Consider the following 12561-nt stretch of genomic DNA (forward strand, 5'->3'; position numbering starts at 1 on the left):
AAATCCCTCTGGCAACAGTGCGGGGTCACCTACCGATTCACGACCCCCTATCACCCCCAAGGGAACGGACTTGTTGAGCGGTTCAACCGCACGCTAAAGGGGATGATCGGGGGGTTGGAAGAGCCCCTCCGTCGCCAGTGGGATGTGCTGCTGCCGTGCCTCCTCTTCGCCTACCGAGAGGTCCCTCAGAAATCCCTAGGCTTCAGCCCATTTGAACTGCTATATGGACACCCAGTGCGAGGGCCGCTCAGCCTAGTCAAAGAGGGCTGGGAGATGCCTCCGTTAAAGAACCCTCCAGATGTCTTCCGGTACCTCCTCACCCTCCGCAACCAGACCCGGCGGTTCAGAGAACTAGCGAAAGCCAACCTAGAGGCCAGTCAAGAGGACATGAAAAAATGGTATGACCAGAATGCCTCATCCATTGAATTCGAACCTGGCCAACAGGTATGGGTAATGTCCCCCACGGAGCCATGCGCTCTACAAGACAAATGGACGGGGCCCTTCAAAGTAATCGAGCGCAAGGGTCCTGCCACCTATCTCATCGACATGGAATCCTCCCGGAACCCTCTCCGGGTCCTCCACGCTAACAGACTAAAACCCCACTTTGCACGGACAGAGCTCAGCCTCCTGATGGCCACAGACAATGGGGTTGAAGAAGACTCCGAGCCTCTCCCCGACCTCCTGCGGACTCAGGAGCAAGACGGCTCCGTGGATGGGGTCCGACTCTCGGAAACCCTCACCAGAGAACAACGCCAAGAGTGTCAAGCCCTCCTGTCACAGTTCGCCAGTCTGTTCTCCCTCACCCCAGGTGTCACTTCCTGGTGTGTGCACGATGTGGACACCGGGGACAGCCCCCCTATCCGCCACCGGGCCTACCGCGTGCCAGATCGGGTATGGGCCTGCATCCAGGCAGAAGTAGCCAAGATGCTCACGCTCGGGGTCATCGAGCCCTCAGACAGTCCCTGGGCCAGCCCTGTCGTACTGGTCCCCAAAGCAGCTGCCCCCGGCACCACACCAGAACTCCGGTTCTGCGTCGACTACCGGGGCTTGAATGCGGTCACCAGAACAGACGCACATCCCATCCCCCGGGCAGATGAACTGGTCGACCGAATGGGAGCTGCCCGCTACCTCAGCATCTTCGACCTGACAGCAGGCTATTGGCAGATCGGCCTCACACCCCGAGCGCAAGAACGTTCTGCCTTCTCCACCCCCGATGGCCATTACCATTTCACGGTCATGCCCTTCGGCATGAAGAATGCCCCAGCAACATTCCAACGGCTCGTCAATCAGGTCCTGGCGGGGCTCGAAGGATTCAGCGCCGCCTACCTAGACGACATCGCTGTATACAGCCACCATTGGACCGAGCACCTCCACCACCTCCGAGCAGTGCTGCAAGCCCTTCAGCGAGCTGGCCTCACGATCAAGGCCAGCAAGTGTCAAATTGGACAAGGGTCTGTAACCTACCTCGGACACCAGGTGGGAAGCGGCCTAGTGGCCCCTCTACAGCTGAAAATTGCCGCCATCCAGGACTGGCAGCCCCCCATCACCCAAACCGAGGTACGAGCCTTCCTGGGCCTCACGGGCTATTACCGAAGGTTCGTGAAAGACTATGGTACCATAGTGGGGCCCCTCACAGAACTCACGTCAAAGAATCAGCCCAAGAAAGTCAACTGGACCCCAGAGTGTCAAACTGCATTCGAACAATTGAAGGCCGCCATGTGTTCCGCTCCTGTGCTCCAGGCCCCAGACTACAGCCGGGAGTTCGTCGTCCAGACGGACGCCTCCGACCAGGGCATTGGGGCGGTCCTGTCTCAAGTGAACACCGAAGGCCTTGATCAACCGGTGGCCTTCATCAGCCGGAGGCTCCTACCACGGGAGCAACGCTGGAGCACCATAGAGAGGGAAGCCTTCGCTGTGGTATGGGCCCTCAAGAAGCTCCGGCCCTACCTTTTTGGCACCCACTTTCGGGTGCAGACCGACCACCGACCCCTGCAGTGGCTGATGCATATGCGGGGGGAAAACCCAAAGTTGCTACGCTGGTCCATCTCCTTGCAAGGTATGGACTTCACAGTCGAACACCGGCCTGGGCCAGATCACGCCAACGCGGATGGCCTGTCCCGGTTTTTCCGCCTCGACGAGGAGAGTCCCCAAGAGGATGGGTAACTCTCCCCGCCTTCAGCTGGGGGGGACGCATGTTGGACAGGCCACATGAAGGGCCGCTCTCCCCCGGCCCAACCAGGCCTGAGTACCGTCACGCAAGTACCACACACCACCATTGCACGTCTTCCGTCCTCTCAGGGCCCCTGCCCTCGAGCACGTTAACCTCGTGGGTCCGATCCACTGCCGGCCCACGCGCCCAGCCTGGGCCGCCATCTTGGACACTTCACCACGAGGCCGCCTGGCCCCCGATCGACCTCAACCCTGGGCCTGGCCCGGCCTCAGACATTCCGGCACCACCCTCCACCCAGGAGGTGAGCGGGCTACTTGGCAAGTCAATGGGAGAAAGAGGTGCCGATGGCTCTCCCCCGCCAAGTGCCGCTCGCCCATCGCCTCCCCGGGCGCTGGCTCCACCCCCCTGCTGGGTGTCTGGACTCCCTCATCCCGGACCTCCCGACCTCCAAGTGCGAGGGTCCGGACATCAAAGCACGCCAGCCCTATAACTGGGGCAGCTCCAGAGCAGGAAGGCAGTTGTATCTTGGAGTCGAGAGACGTAAAGAGGAACTCATCCTTGACGGACTACTGGCGCTGCCGTAGCTCTGTCTTGTGCACCATCGTCCTGCCTGTTGGCGCTGCCACAGCCTTCGTAACCTTCATCCTTCATCGTCGTCGGGATCTGCTGGCGTGGCCGCGGACCGTTGTAACCGTCATCTTCACCGGGACCTGCAGGCTCCGCCGCGGACCGTCGTTTTCCTTCGTCCATCTCGGGACCTGCTGGCTCCGCCGCGGCCCGATCATCTAGAACGCCGAGCTCGAGGATTGAGAGCTATATCCACCTTCTGGTAACAAGACTGTCCCGCTACCCCTTTCCTAAACCAGAGACTAGAACCGAGGGGACCCCTGAGTCCAGACCTCCTTGTATCATATCATCGTAACCTAAGAATTGCATATAAAGTCTCGTTATACGTCAATCTTGTGTGGTGTCCGTCTGTGGGGGGGAAGTTGCTTGTCTGTACAGTCGTTGGAGACGGCTCTCCCCGGAGACCTCTCCCCGTAATCTCGGCCGACCCTCCCGGTCCGTCTAACAGTGACTCATTCAGTAGTGTCATTCCTGGGCCTGGGTAGACGGATAGACAGTCTTTGAGTATATGGGGAGGACAGCAGTCAGAAGGGGCTCCAGGTTTTGACTTTTACAAGGAGCTCCTGAAGAGTCTCAGTACTAATGGGGGGGGAACAGCTCAAGGTACAATCGTTGCTATGTGGAATGGTAGCTGGTGGCATATGGGGGTGCAAAGGGATGCTGGCTATTATGGTAACAATTTTTTCAATAAAGTAGTCATTAAGAGAATTGCAGGGAACTTGAGAGGGCATGACTTTTGTAAGAACCCTGTCTGGGTTGGACAATTCGTTCATAATAACGAAAATTTCTTTGGAGCTTTTGTTAGAATTGAGAATGCGTGGGAATTGAGAATGCGCTGGGTTGATGGTAAATCATCCTTTTACATAAAGGCGAGTATTTGACTAGAAAATCCTTTATTCGAGTTACTTGATGAATTTTGAGTCCACTTACCTCCCCCCCAAGAAGCCTTGGACTGCTCGACCCACTCTACCCCTGAGAGCAGGGCCGGTGGCTCCTTGTGCAACACTGTTTGTTACGCTCCTGAATTACCATATATGCCACGGATTCCCCACCTATCACCCTTTAACATTGCCTCTCAAGTCTCCATGCCCACTCTCTCGCTTGGATACATTTAACAAGGTTTATAGCGCCACTCATGCCAGTGTAGGGTGTCAGAACACTTTACATCAAACACACATTACACAGAGGCAGTCAATCTTATGTGTGTCAATCATTGTATAGGAATGTTACATAAGCCAGAGGACTACAAGGTGTAGGAGGCACACGTCATCCATACTGATGGATATTAGAGTTTAAAAGTACTTGGGGGCATATTTGCCAGTCCCCTGCACCACCAGTATGTCACTTTTCGTGATGTACTGGTGGCGCAGGGGGCTCCTCCATATTTACAGGGACAGGAAAAGCCAGGCTGTGTGACCTTTTCCTCTCCTTGTAAATACGGCCCCTTCACACACAGCACTGTGCGTTGAACGGGTGTTCCATGGGTGTTGTTGTGGGTGTTCCCACGCAACACCCATGGAACAAGACACTTCTCAAGATTTACAAGAAATCGTAAATCTGGAGATGCGTCTGAATGCTTCGCCACCCTAAAGGTGGGGAAGCGAGGCGCAACAAGAAGAAATGTTTTCATTTCTCCTTGTTTTTTCCTCTTTCAATGCGTGTTACATTCTACAGCATGCATTGAAAGAGGAAAAAGCCTTTAGTGATTGTTTTGTGCAGGAAGGTGCACCTCTTGCGACAATTTTGCACCGCCATTGCGTCACTTTTGTGACGCAGTGGCGGCGTAAATGTGGCCAATTTACAACGTGACGCATCTAGGGAGATGCGTCAGGTTGTAAAGCCCTGCATCATATTATACCAGCGTCAGGTATAATGTATGCAGAGTGGGCGTTCCCACGCAGGAAAGCTTCGTAAAAGTGATGCAGTGAAATATACAAGATTTCACTGTGTCATTTCTAGGACGACACAGCGTCAAAACCTTACGCCTGCTTGAAGCAGGCGTAAGGAGTGACGCAGTGTGGTGGGAATAGGCCTCAAAATGCATTGCTGGAGTTGCGTCGTGCTTTTCACTCGACTCGACTCCAGCAATGCGTGACTTTTGCCCCAACAGATGCGTCAGAATCTTTGGCGCATCTCTTAGTACTTGCGCCAAGGTGCGCCGTATTCTAAATACGACGCATCCATGGTGGGGAAGGGTTTCTCAAGTTGGCGCAAGGAAAATGGTGCATCTCTACAGATGCATCACTTTCTTGTAAATCTGCCCCTCAATATTTAACACGTATATTAAAAAACAAAAGCAAAACTTATACAAAAAAATTGATCACATACTTCTGAAATACATACTAACATACATAACACTAATTTAAAAATCTATATTTTAAACAACAATATTTTTGCAAACGATATTACTACCTTCGATATTTTCAAAAACAATGGGCCCGATTCACAGAACTAACTTAAGACAAAATCCTAAACTTACTACCATTTTCGAATTCACAGAAGGCACTTACTCATTTTGGTATTCACAGAAGTTAGGACTCCTAACTTTAGGACTCCTAAATGCATTCTGTGAATACCGAAAGTTTTAAAATTTAGATTTTTGTCAATTTAGTAGTAGTAAAGTTAGGACTCCTAACTTTAGGACTCCTAAATGCCTTCTGTGAATACCTAAAGTCTTAAAATTAGGATTTTTCATAACTTTACTACTTCAAAATTGAGAAATATCCTAACTTTAAGACTTTCGGTATTCACAGAAGGCATTTAGGAGTCCTAAAGTTAGGACTCCTAACTTCTGTGAATACCGAAATGAGTAAGCGCTTTCTGTGAATACCAAAATGGTAGTAAGTTTAGGATTTTGTCTTAAGTTAGTTCTGTGAATCGGGCCCAATATTTCTTATCTTAAGTTGATATTGACCATGATATTCTTGCTGTCGATATTTCTGTATCACGATATTTCAAACTTAGTGTATGTTGACATTTTCAACTCGATATTCTGTCTGTGCACCCTGGGTGCAGGGTGACTGTGTCATACTGTGTAAGGATTCCCACTTTAGGAAGTGTGGCCCTCTATGTGAAGCGTTGTTGTGTCATACTGTGAAAGGATTACCACTGTTGGAATTGTGACCCTCTAGGTGCAGCGTGGCTGTGTCATACTCTGTACAGATTACCGCTGTTTGAAGTGTGACCCTCTAGGTGAAGCGTGGCTGTGTCATTCTGTGCAGGGATTACCGCTCTAGGAAGTTAGTCCATCTAGGTGCATTGTGGCTGTGTCATACTGTGCAAGGATTACCGCTCTAGGAAGTGTGACCCTCTGGGTGCAGTGTGGCTGTGTCATACTGTGCAAGTATTTCCTGCTGTAGAAAGTGTGACCCTCTAGGTGCAGTGTGGCTGTGTCATACTGTTTAAGGATTACCGCTGTGGCAAGTGTGACCCTCTAGGTGCAGCCTGGCTGTGTCATACTGTGTAAGGAATACCGCTGTAGGAAGTGTGACCATCTAGGTGCAGTGTCGCTGTGTCATACTGTTTAAGGATTACCGCTGTAGGAAGTGTGAACCTCTAGGTGCATGGTGACTGTGTAATACTGTTTAAGGATTACCGCTGTGGCAAGTGTGACCCTCTAGGTGCTGCCTGGCTGTTTCATACTGTTTAAGGATTACTGCTGTGACAAGTGTGACCCTCTGTGTGCTGCGTTACTTTGTCATGCTGTGTAATGACATACCGCTCTATTAAGTATTCCCTGCCAGACTGTATGATACCCACCTCTAGCTGAAAGCTGACCCCATCATTCTGTATCACAATACCTTCACGAAAGACGGTCATGACAGACCGGATCAGAATTACCTGTGGGTGCAGGTTCACCCCTCCTCCGAGCACTGGTTGACGCCATTTGATCCTCAACAAATCCGCAGGACTCTGTGAAGTGAAGAGCGTGAAGATAGGTGGTTTGTACCTAATACAGACACAGGAAAGGGCCTAGAAAGTGCTGATGCAGCTGTACATGCTGCACACAGTGGAAGAGGAAGGGAGGTGCTAATGATCAGATACAATCTTTTTGCTGCTGCATTTTGTGTGAGATGGAGAGATGCTCAGAGTTAAGATAACAGTTTTTTAAACAAGAGGAACCAGGGGCTTTTTAACGGGTCCTGCATACAGATTCCTAAGTAATATATGAGAAAAGGGGGGTATGCAGTTCCTAGAAGCGAGGGAAGGTTCAGGTCTTTCTAAAAAAAAGTGCCCTCACACACCCCGAAGAATGTCAAGCTTCATCATTGGGCCTGCTCCTCGTCGGGCCGGTACTGCAATGCCCGACGGGCACCCACGAAGGGGCTCTTTGGTGGAGATCTTTTGTTGATGAGACCGTATTGTGAGTGCGGGTGTGTGGGCTGGATAGTGCAGTGAGTATGAAGATTAAAATAGGTCTAGAGCAACCCTTTCTGACACTTTTATTCCTAGGGGGCACTAGCCTAACTAAAAGAAGTTAGCCCTGGCTGGATGTAATGATCCTACAGGGCTTGTATGGTGCATATGGTCGACATGTTTCATGCCAGTAGAAGCCACTAACAGGTCCGGTGGCAAGTCATCAGAACGGTATTTGAGGAATTAATTATTATACTCTAGCACTTCCGCAATGCTGGTTTGAAGATTCGTGTGATGTGATGGTAACCAGCTTTGCAGTTGGGAAACCGGGTCCGATTTGGCCCAGTAATCTGAGACCTGAAAAACAAGGGAGGGGAAAAGGAAATAAAAACAAGAACAACCATAGATCGACTTAAGGAGATTCTCATACAAAGGTCATAATGATGGAATTGCATTCTGAGTGATTGGGAGTGTGTTTCGCCCAGTTGAGCAAGACAGCGAGTGTCTAGTTATCAAAGTGCCTATGACGCGTGAATAATTAATAACATTCACACAGTTCCTATGCTCCTATGCTAATGACTAAACATTCGTCATTAGGAAGTTTATTTTGTTTGTCCTTTATTAAACCAGTGAGGGATCAAAAATGATTTGACCGCACGGCTGCTATGGGTACTCTCTGTGTGTGTGGGAGGCCTTGGGACTCGTGGAAACCTCTTATTGCCAGCGATTCCAAGTCCAAGGTGCTAGAGCAAAGACAAACTTGCTTTTTTATTATACTTTTGATGGCAGAGCACTTGATTGTCTCGGGGTTCCAGTTCTCTAGTGCTAATTTCAAAAGGTCTTTAGCAGCGGCGAGAGTGGCTCACCAAGGGTTGCCAGGTTCCAAGAAGATACTTTTTAAAACTGCCTTCATTGTATTCTCTTGTGCTGCTTTTGTGAGATAGAAGTATTTACTCAGAGAAGCCATCTCTTCCAGTTTTTGTTGGTTCAAGTTGAATTCTAATTGCACTAGAGTGTTCCTGGTGCAGGCAGGTAGATGGAATAGCTTTTTATATGCAGTACAGTGGATTTTTTCTAGGTATTTCGCTAGTTTTCCTGGAAACGCCTGTTGTGCGTAAATAAGGGATGGCATTAATTTTGCACTCAAAACTCTTTGAATGGCCGTTGTTGTGGGGCTATGTAGAGTGGCGTGTAGCTTGCAAAGGGCGTAAGTGATGCTTTTCCCTTTAGTTTGAATTTTGAGGAAATTTGTGCCTGTTTCGGTAAACCAGACCCCCAAGTAGTTGTGTCATACACTGCAAGGATTACCGCTCTAGGAAGTGTGTCCCTCTAGGTGCAGTGTGGCTGTGTCATACAGTGCAAGGATTACCGCTCTAGGAAGTGTGACCCTCTGGGTGCAGCGTGGCTGTCTGTGCAGTCCAGGGTCAGTCCAGAGTCAGCTGGCCAAGCCTCCATTTTGCCAGTTTTTTTGGAGTGTAATGCCCGAACATGACTGTTTTGGATTGAGATGGGTTGGCCACCAGCTTATTTTTAACATTGTGAGTTGCCAGAGCCGTGAGTGCTTTTTGTAAGCCTATTTTAGTGTGATCCAGGAGTACCAGGTCATCAGCGTATTGCATTAGTTGGATCTTAGTGCCCCCAATCCTAGGTGTTGCTAGAGTGGCTCCAGTCAAAGCTTGGCCCATATCTGCGGTGCATAAATTGAAGAGCAACGGCGCTAAAACGCACTCTTGCTTTAGGCCGCAGTTCGTGTCGACTTTCTCTGTAGCAGAATCGCTCGAGAGTTTAATTCTGACCAACGTTCTTAAATACAGTGATTGAATTGCTTTTAATAGAGCTGGGTTAATGTTCCAGCGTGCCAGCTTCTGCCAGAGGGTGGAACGATCTACGCTATCGAACGCTGCAGAGTAGTCAGTAAAACAAGCGAACAGAGGGAGGCTTTGGCGGGACACAGCTTTTTGGACTAGATATGAGAGGGCAATTATGTCGTCCATCATTGATGCCCCGGGTCTAAACCCTGTTTGGAAGAAAGGCAAAAGGCCTTCAGTGCTGACCCAGTTTGATAGTTCCTCCAGAAGGGTACTTGCATAGGCCTTGTCCTCGATGTCCAACAGGGGAATCATGCGGTAATTTTTTGGTCGGATTTCGGCTCTTTCTTATGTATTAGGTGCAGAAGTGACCCTCTCAAGGAGTCTGGAATGTCTCCCAAAAACCGACATTCTGTGTATAGCTGGGGCAAATTTTCTGTCCAGCAGTCTGTGTCCGCCCTGAAGAGGGAGCCAGGCAGGCCATTAGGGCCCGGTGCCCCATTATGTCTATTTTTTTTTTAAGATAGTACAAACTAAAATTTTTCCTGGGAGAGCGTCGTCATCCAATGTTTCCGATGTGTGAGCAGTGATGTCTAATTCTTCGCTCGTATTAAGGCCTTTATTTGAGGAAGGTCTACTTCGATCTTCTTTGTACAGTGTTTTTATGTGGCCGACCCAGGTGCGTGCATTGAGTGACTTCTCTCTGTGATTGTCTCCTTGAGCTAGGGTATTTAGGTATCTCCAGAACTCTTGGTTTTGCAGGGTCTCAGCCAGTCAAAGATCTTCAGCCATTTTGCGTCAATGCATTCACATTTCGCGGCCCAGACCTTCTTCGAGTGACTTTTTGCGGCTTCTTTAAATACCTTTTGGCCGATGCTGAGCCGGTTTTCCAATAAGCTCTACGTTTGGCACTTACAGCCTGATTCATGTAGCTGAATTGCGCCCGCAATCGCTGCGAAAACGCAAATGCGGGCGCAATTTCCGTATTCGGCATTCAACAACAAAATAGCGAATTCGCTAACACATATTAGCGAATTCGCTATTATAATCGCAGAATCCCTGCCGCTGAGCATTAGCGAGTCGGTAATAGCGACACACCACGGAATCTGCGAAAATAATAGCGAATTCGCAATAGGAAATCGCAATCGGCATTCAAGAAAAATCGCAATTAGCGAAAAACCCAAAAATCGCTATTTGCACGGCGCAAAATAAGGACAGCTCAAAGCAGGTGGTAACCATGAAAGGCATATAAAAAATTTTTCAAAAAACTGTTGTCCTATCACCAACAGGGCCAGGCCTGACCAATCACACATAAGGACATTCAGTAGCAGCATTAGGCTTTCCACAATGCCTGGGATGTACATGGTGGTGAGGCGGCGAAGGCTACAGCGAGCAGCACGGAGGAGACGCATGAGGCAGGCGAGGATTTACCGGCTGCGGGTCACCTTGCTGGGCCAAACCAGAGAACAGATTTATGCTAAATACAGGCTGAATGGGGAAATGATCACCTGGCTGATACAAGAACTCGACCCCATCATGCAGCACCCAACAAGGCGAAACAATTCTGTGCCCACACATGTGCAGGTATTGAGTAGCCTGCACCTCCTGGCCTCTGGAAGCTTCCAGGGGGTAGTAGCGGCCGCTGGGGGAATATCCCAGCCCACCATGTCACGCTGCCTCAACAGTTTTGTAGACGCCATGCTCACCCAGCTACACCGTCACATCAAATTCCCCGCCAGCCAACAGGAATTGGACATGACAAAGCTACAATTCTACAATGTAGCCCATTTTCCACATGTGCTCGGATGCATAGACTGTACCCACGTCGCCGTCTGCCCACCAGCTGGCATGGAGTATATGTTCCGCAACAGAAAGTGCTACCACTCCCTCAACATCCAGATGGTCTGCAATGCCAAGACATACATCACTGACATTGTCTCACGGTACCCAGGGAGTACCCATGACTCCTTCATCTTCCGGCACAGCGCACTCCACACACGGCTGGTCAGGGGAGAGTTTGGGGAAGGACACCTACTTGGTAAGTACACTTTGATTGAAAAGTCACATTGCAAAGATGTTACAGCGCAGCACAGGCAATCACCATCTGCTCCTCCCATTCAGGTGACAGTGGCTACGCCCTCCGTGAATACCTCCTGACCCCATACCTCAACCCTGCTACACCCCAGCAACGGCGCTACAATATTGCTCACATACGGACAAGAAATTGCATAGAAAGGACATTTGGCCTGCTCAAGAGCAGGTTCCGCATACTGCACAAGACAGGTGGGGCCATGTATTACAGTCCTGCAAAGTGCTGCCGCATAGTGGCTGTCTGCGCAATACTACATAACATGGCAACCAAGCGCCGGATACCTGTTGACATCTCTGGCAGTGAATCTGAGGGGGACAACCAGCCACCTGCACATGCGCGCCATGCACAAGGGGAGACCCCAGCAGAAGGGCACAGACGTCGCAACCACATCACAGTGAACAGTTTCTAGTACAACCACTGCCATCACCCCACGAATCGACAATGCATGCAAAATGTAAAGAAGACACAACGCTAATGTGTGTAGGAAAAGAAATGTATTTGTTCACTTCACAAAAGTAAAAGTAATGGTCCGTGCCAAATGTCAAAATAAAAGTATCTGTTCACTTCACAAAAGTAAAAGTAATGGTCCGTGCCAAATGTCAAAATAAAAGTATCTGTTCACTTCACAAAAGTAAAAGTAATGGTCCGTGCCAAATGTCAAAATAAAAGTATCTGTTGACTTCACTAAAGTAAAAGTAATGGTCCGTGCCAAATTAGTCCCACACACAGTATTCCGTCATACTGCTGTGCTTGCCAGGCTTCACCTCAGCCTGTGCCAATGGTTATTCCAGTCCTCTAGGTGCGCCTAGAGCGTGCCCCTCCACAACGCCTCTGAGGGCCTTCCTCCTCCGGGGCGTCAGGCAATGGGGGGGTCCTGGTGCTGCGGGTGGGTAGTGGGGCCTGTGAGGCTGATTGCGAGCTCAGGCTGGACGCCACCTCACTCGCATCATCACCCCCCACCACAGATGGAATGGGTGGAGGGTGCAGAGCCACGACAGCTGTGGTGAGGGTCTCCAGCATCCTCGACATGTCAACACTGCACTGTATGACAGTGTGCTGCTGTGTCAGACAGCGCCTCGCCAGTAGAGAAGTGGCATTTGCTGACACGTAGCTCGCCCTGCTGTAGGTGCCAAGCTGTGTCAGCAGTTGGCGGTGGTGCCGGCGTTGGCCACCGTACATTCGATTCATGGCGCGGGTGTTAGCCTCCACGGCTGCAGCTATGCGGGCCATTCCATTGCCCACCCCGGCCAGGTCGGCCCTCATTCCTTCAATCTGTGTAGCTACACAGGCCACGTTGCGGACAATGTTGCATAGTTGCAGGTGAATTGCCCCCTGCTGCCGTGCCTGGCGCTGATGTATGTGCAGCATCCGTCGCTCGATGCTGAGCCGCGCCTGTCCTTCTCCATTGGCCCGCCTGGTGGCAGCTGCGGATCGCTGGCGTGACCTGCCACGCCTGCCCTGCTGGCCGGATTGTGAGGCTGGGGGCTGACTGGACAGTGGCGCAGCCC

The 12561-nt window shown here is 50.4% G+C and overlaps 1 protein-coding gene across 1 annotated transcript in view; it reads right to left on the reverse strand.

Moving 5' to 3' along the window:
• Window positions 1-6755, reverse strand: part of LOC147725757 (uncharacterized) — a 389171-nt gene extending 382416 nt beyond the window's left edge. The window contains exon 1 of the mRNA XM_086964587.1: window positions 6638-6755. Coding sequence (XP_086820713.1) covers window positions 6638-6683 — 46 coding nt within the window. The 5' untranslated portion in view covers window positions 6684-6755. The remainder of the gene's footprint in view (window positions 1-6637) is intronic.
• Between the last annotated feature and the right edge of the window lie 5806 nt (window positions 6756-12561).

The sequence above is a fragment of the Lissotriton vulgaris genome, chromosome 3_2 (genome assembly GCF_964263255.1).
Source record: "Lissotriton vulgaris chromosome 3_2, aLisVul1.2, whole genome shotgun sequence".
In the NCBI taxonomy this organism is placed as follows: domain Eukaryota; kingdom Metazoa; phylum Chordata; class Amphibia; order Caudata; family Salamandridae; genus Lissotriton; species Lissotriton vulgaris.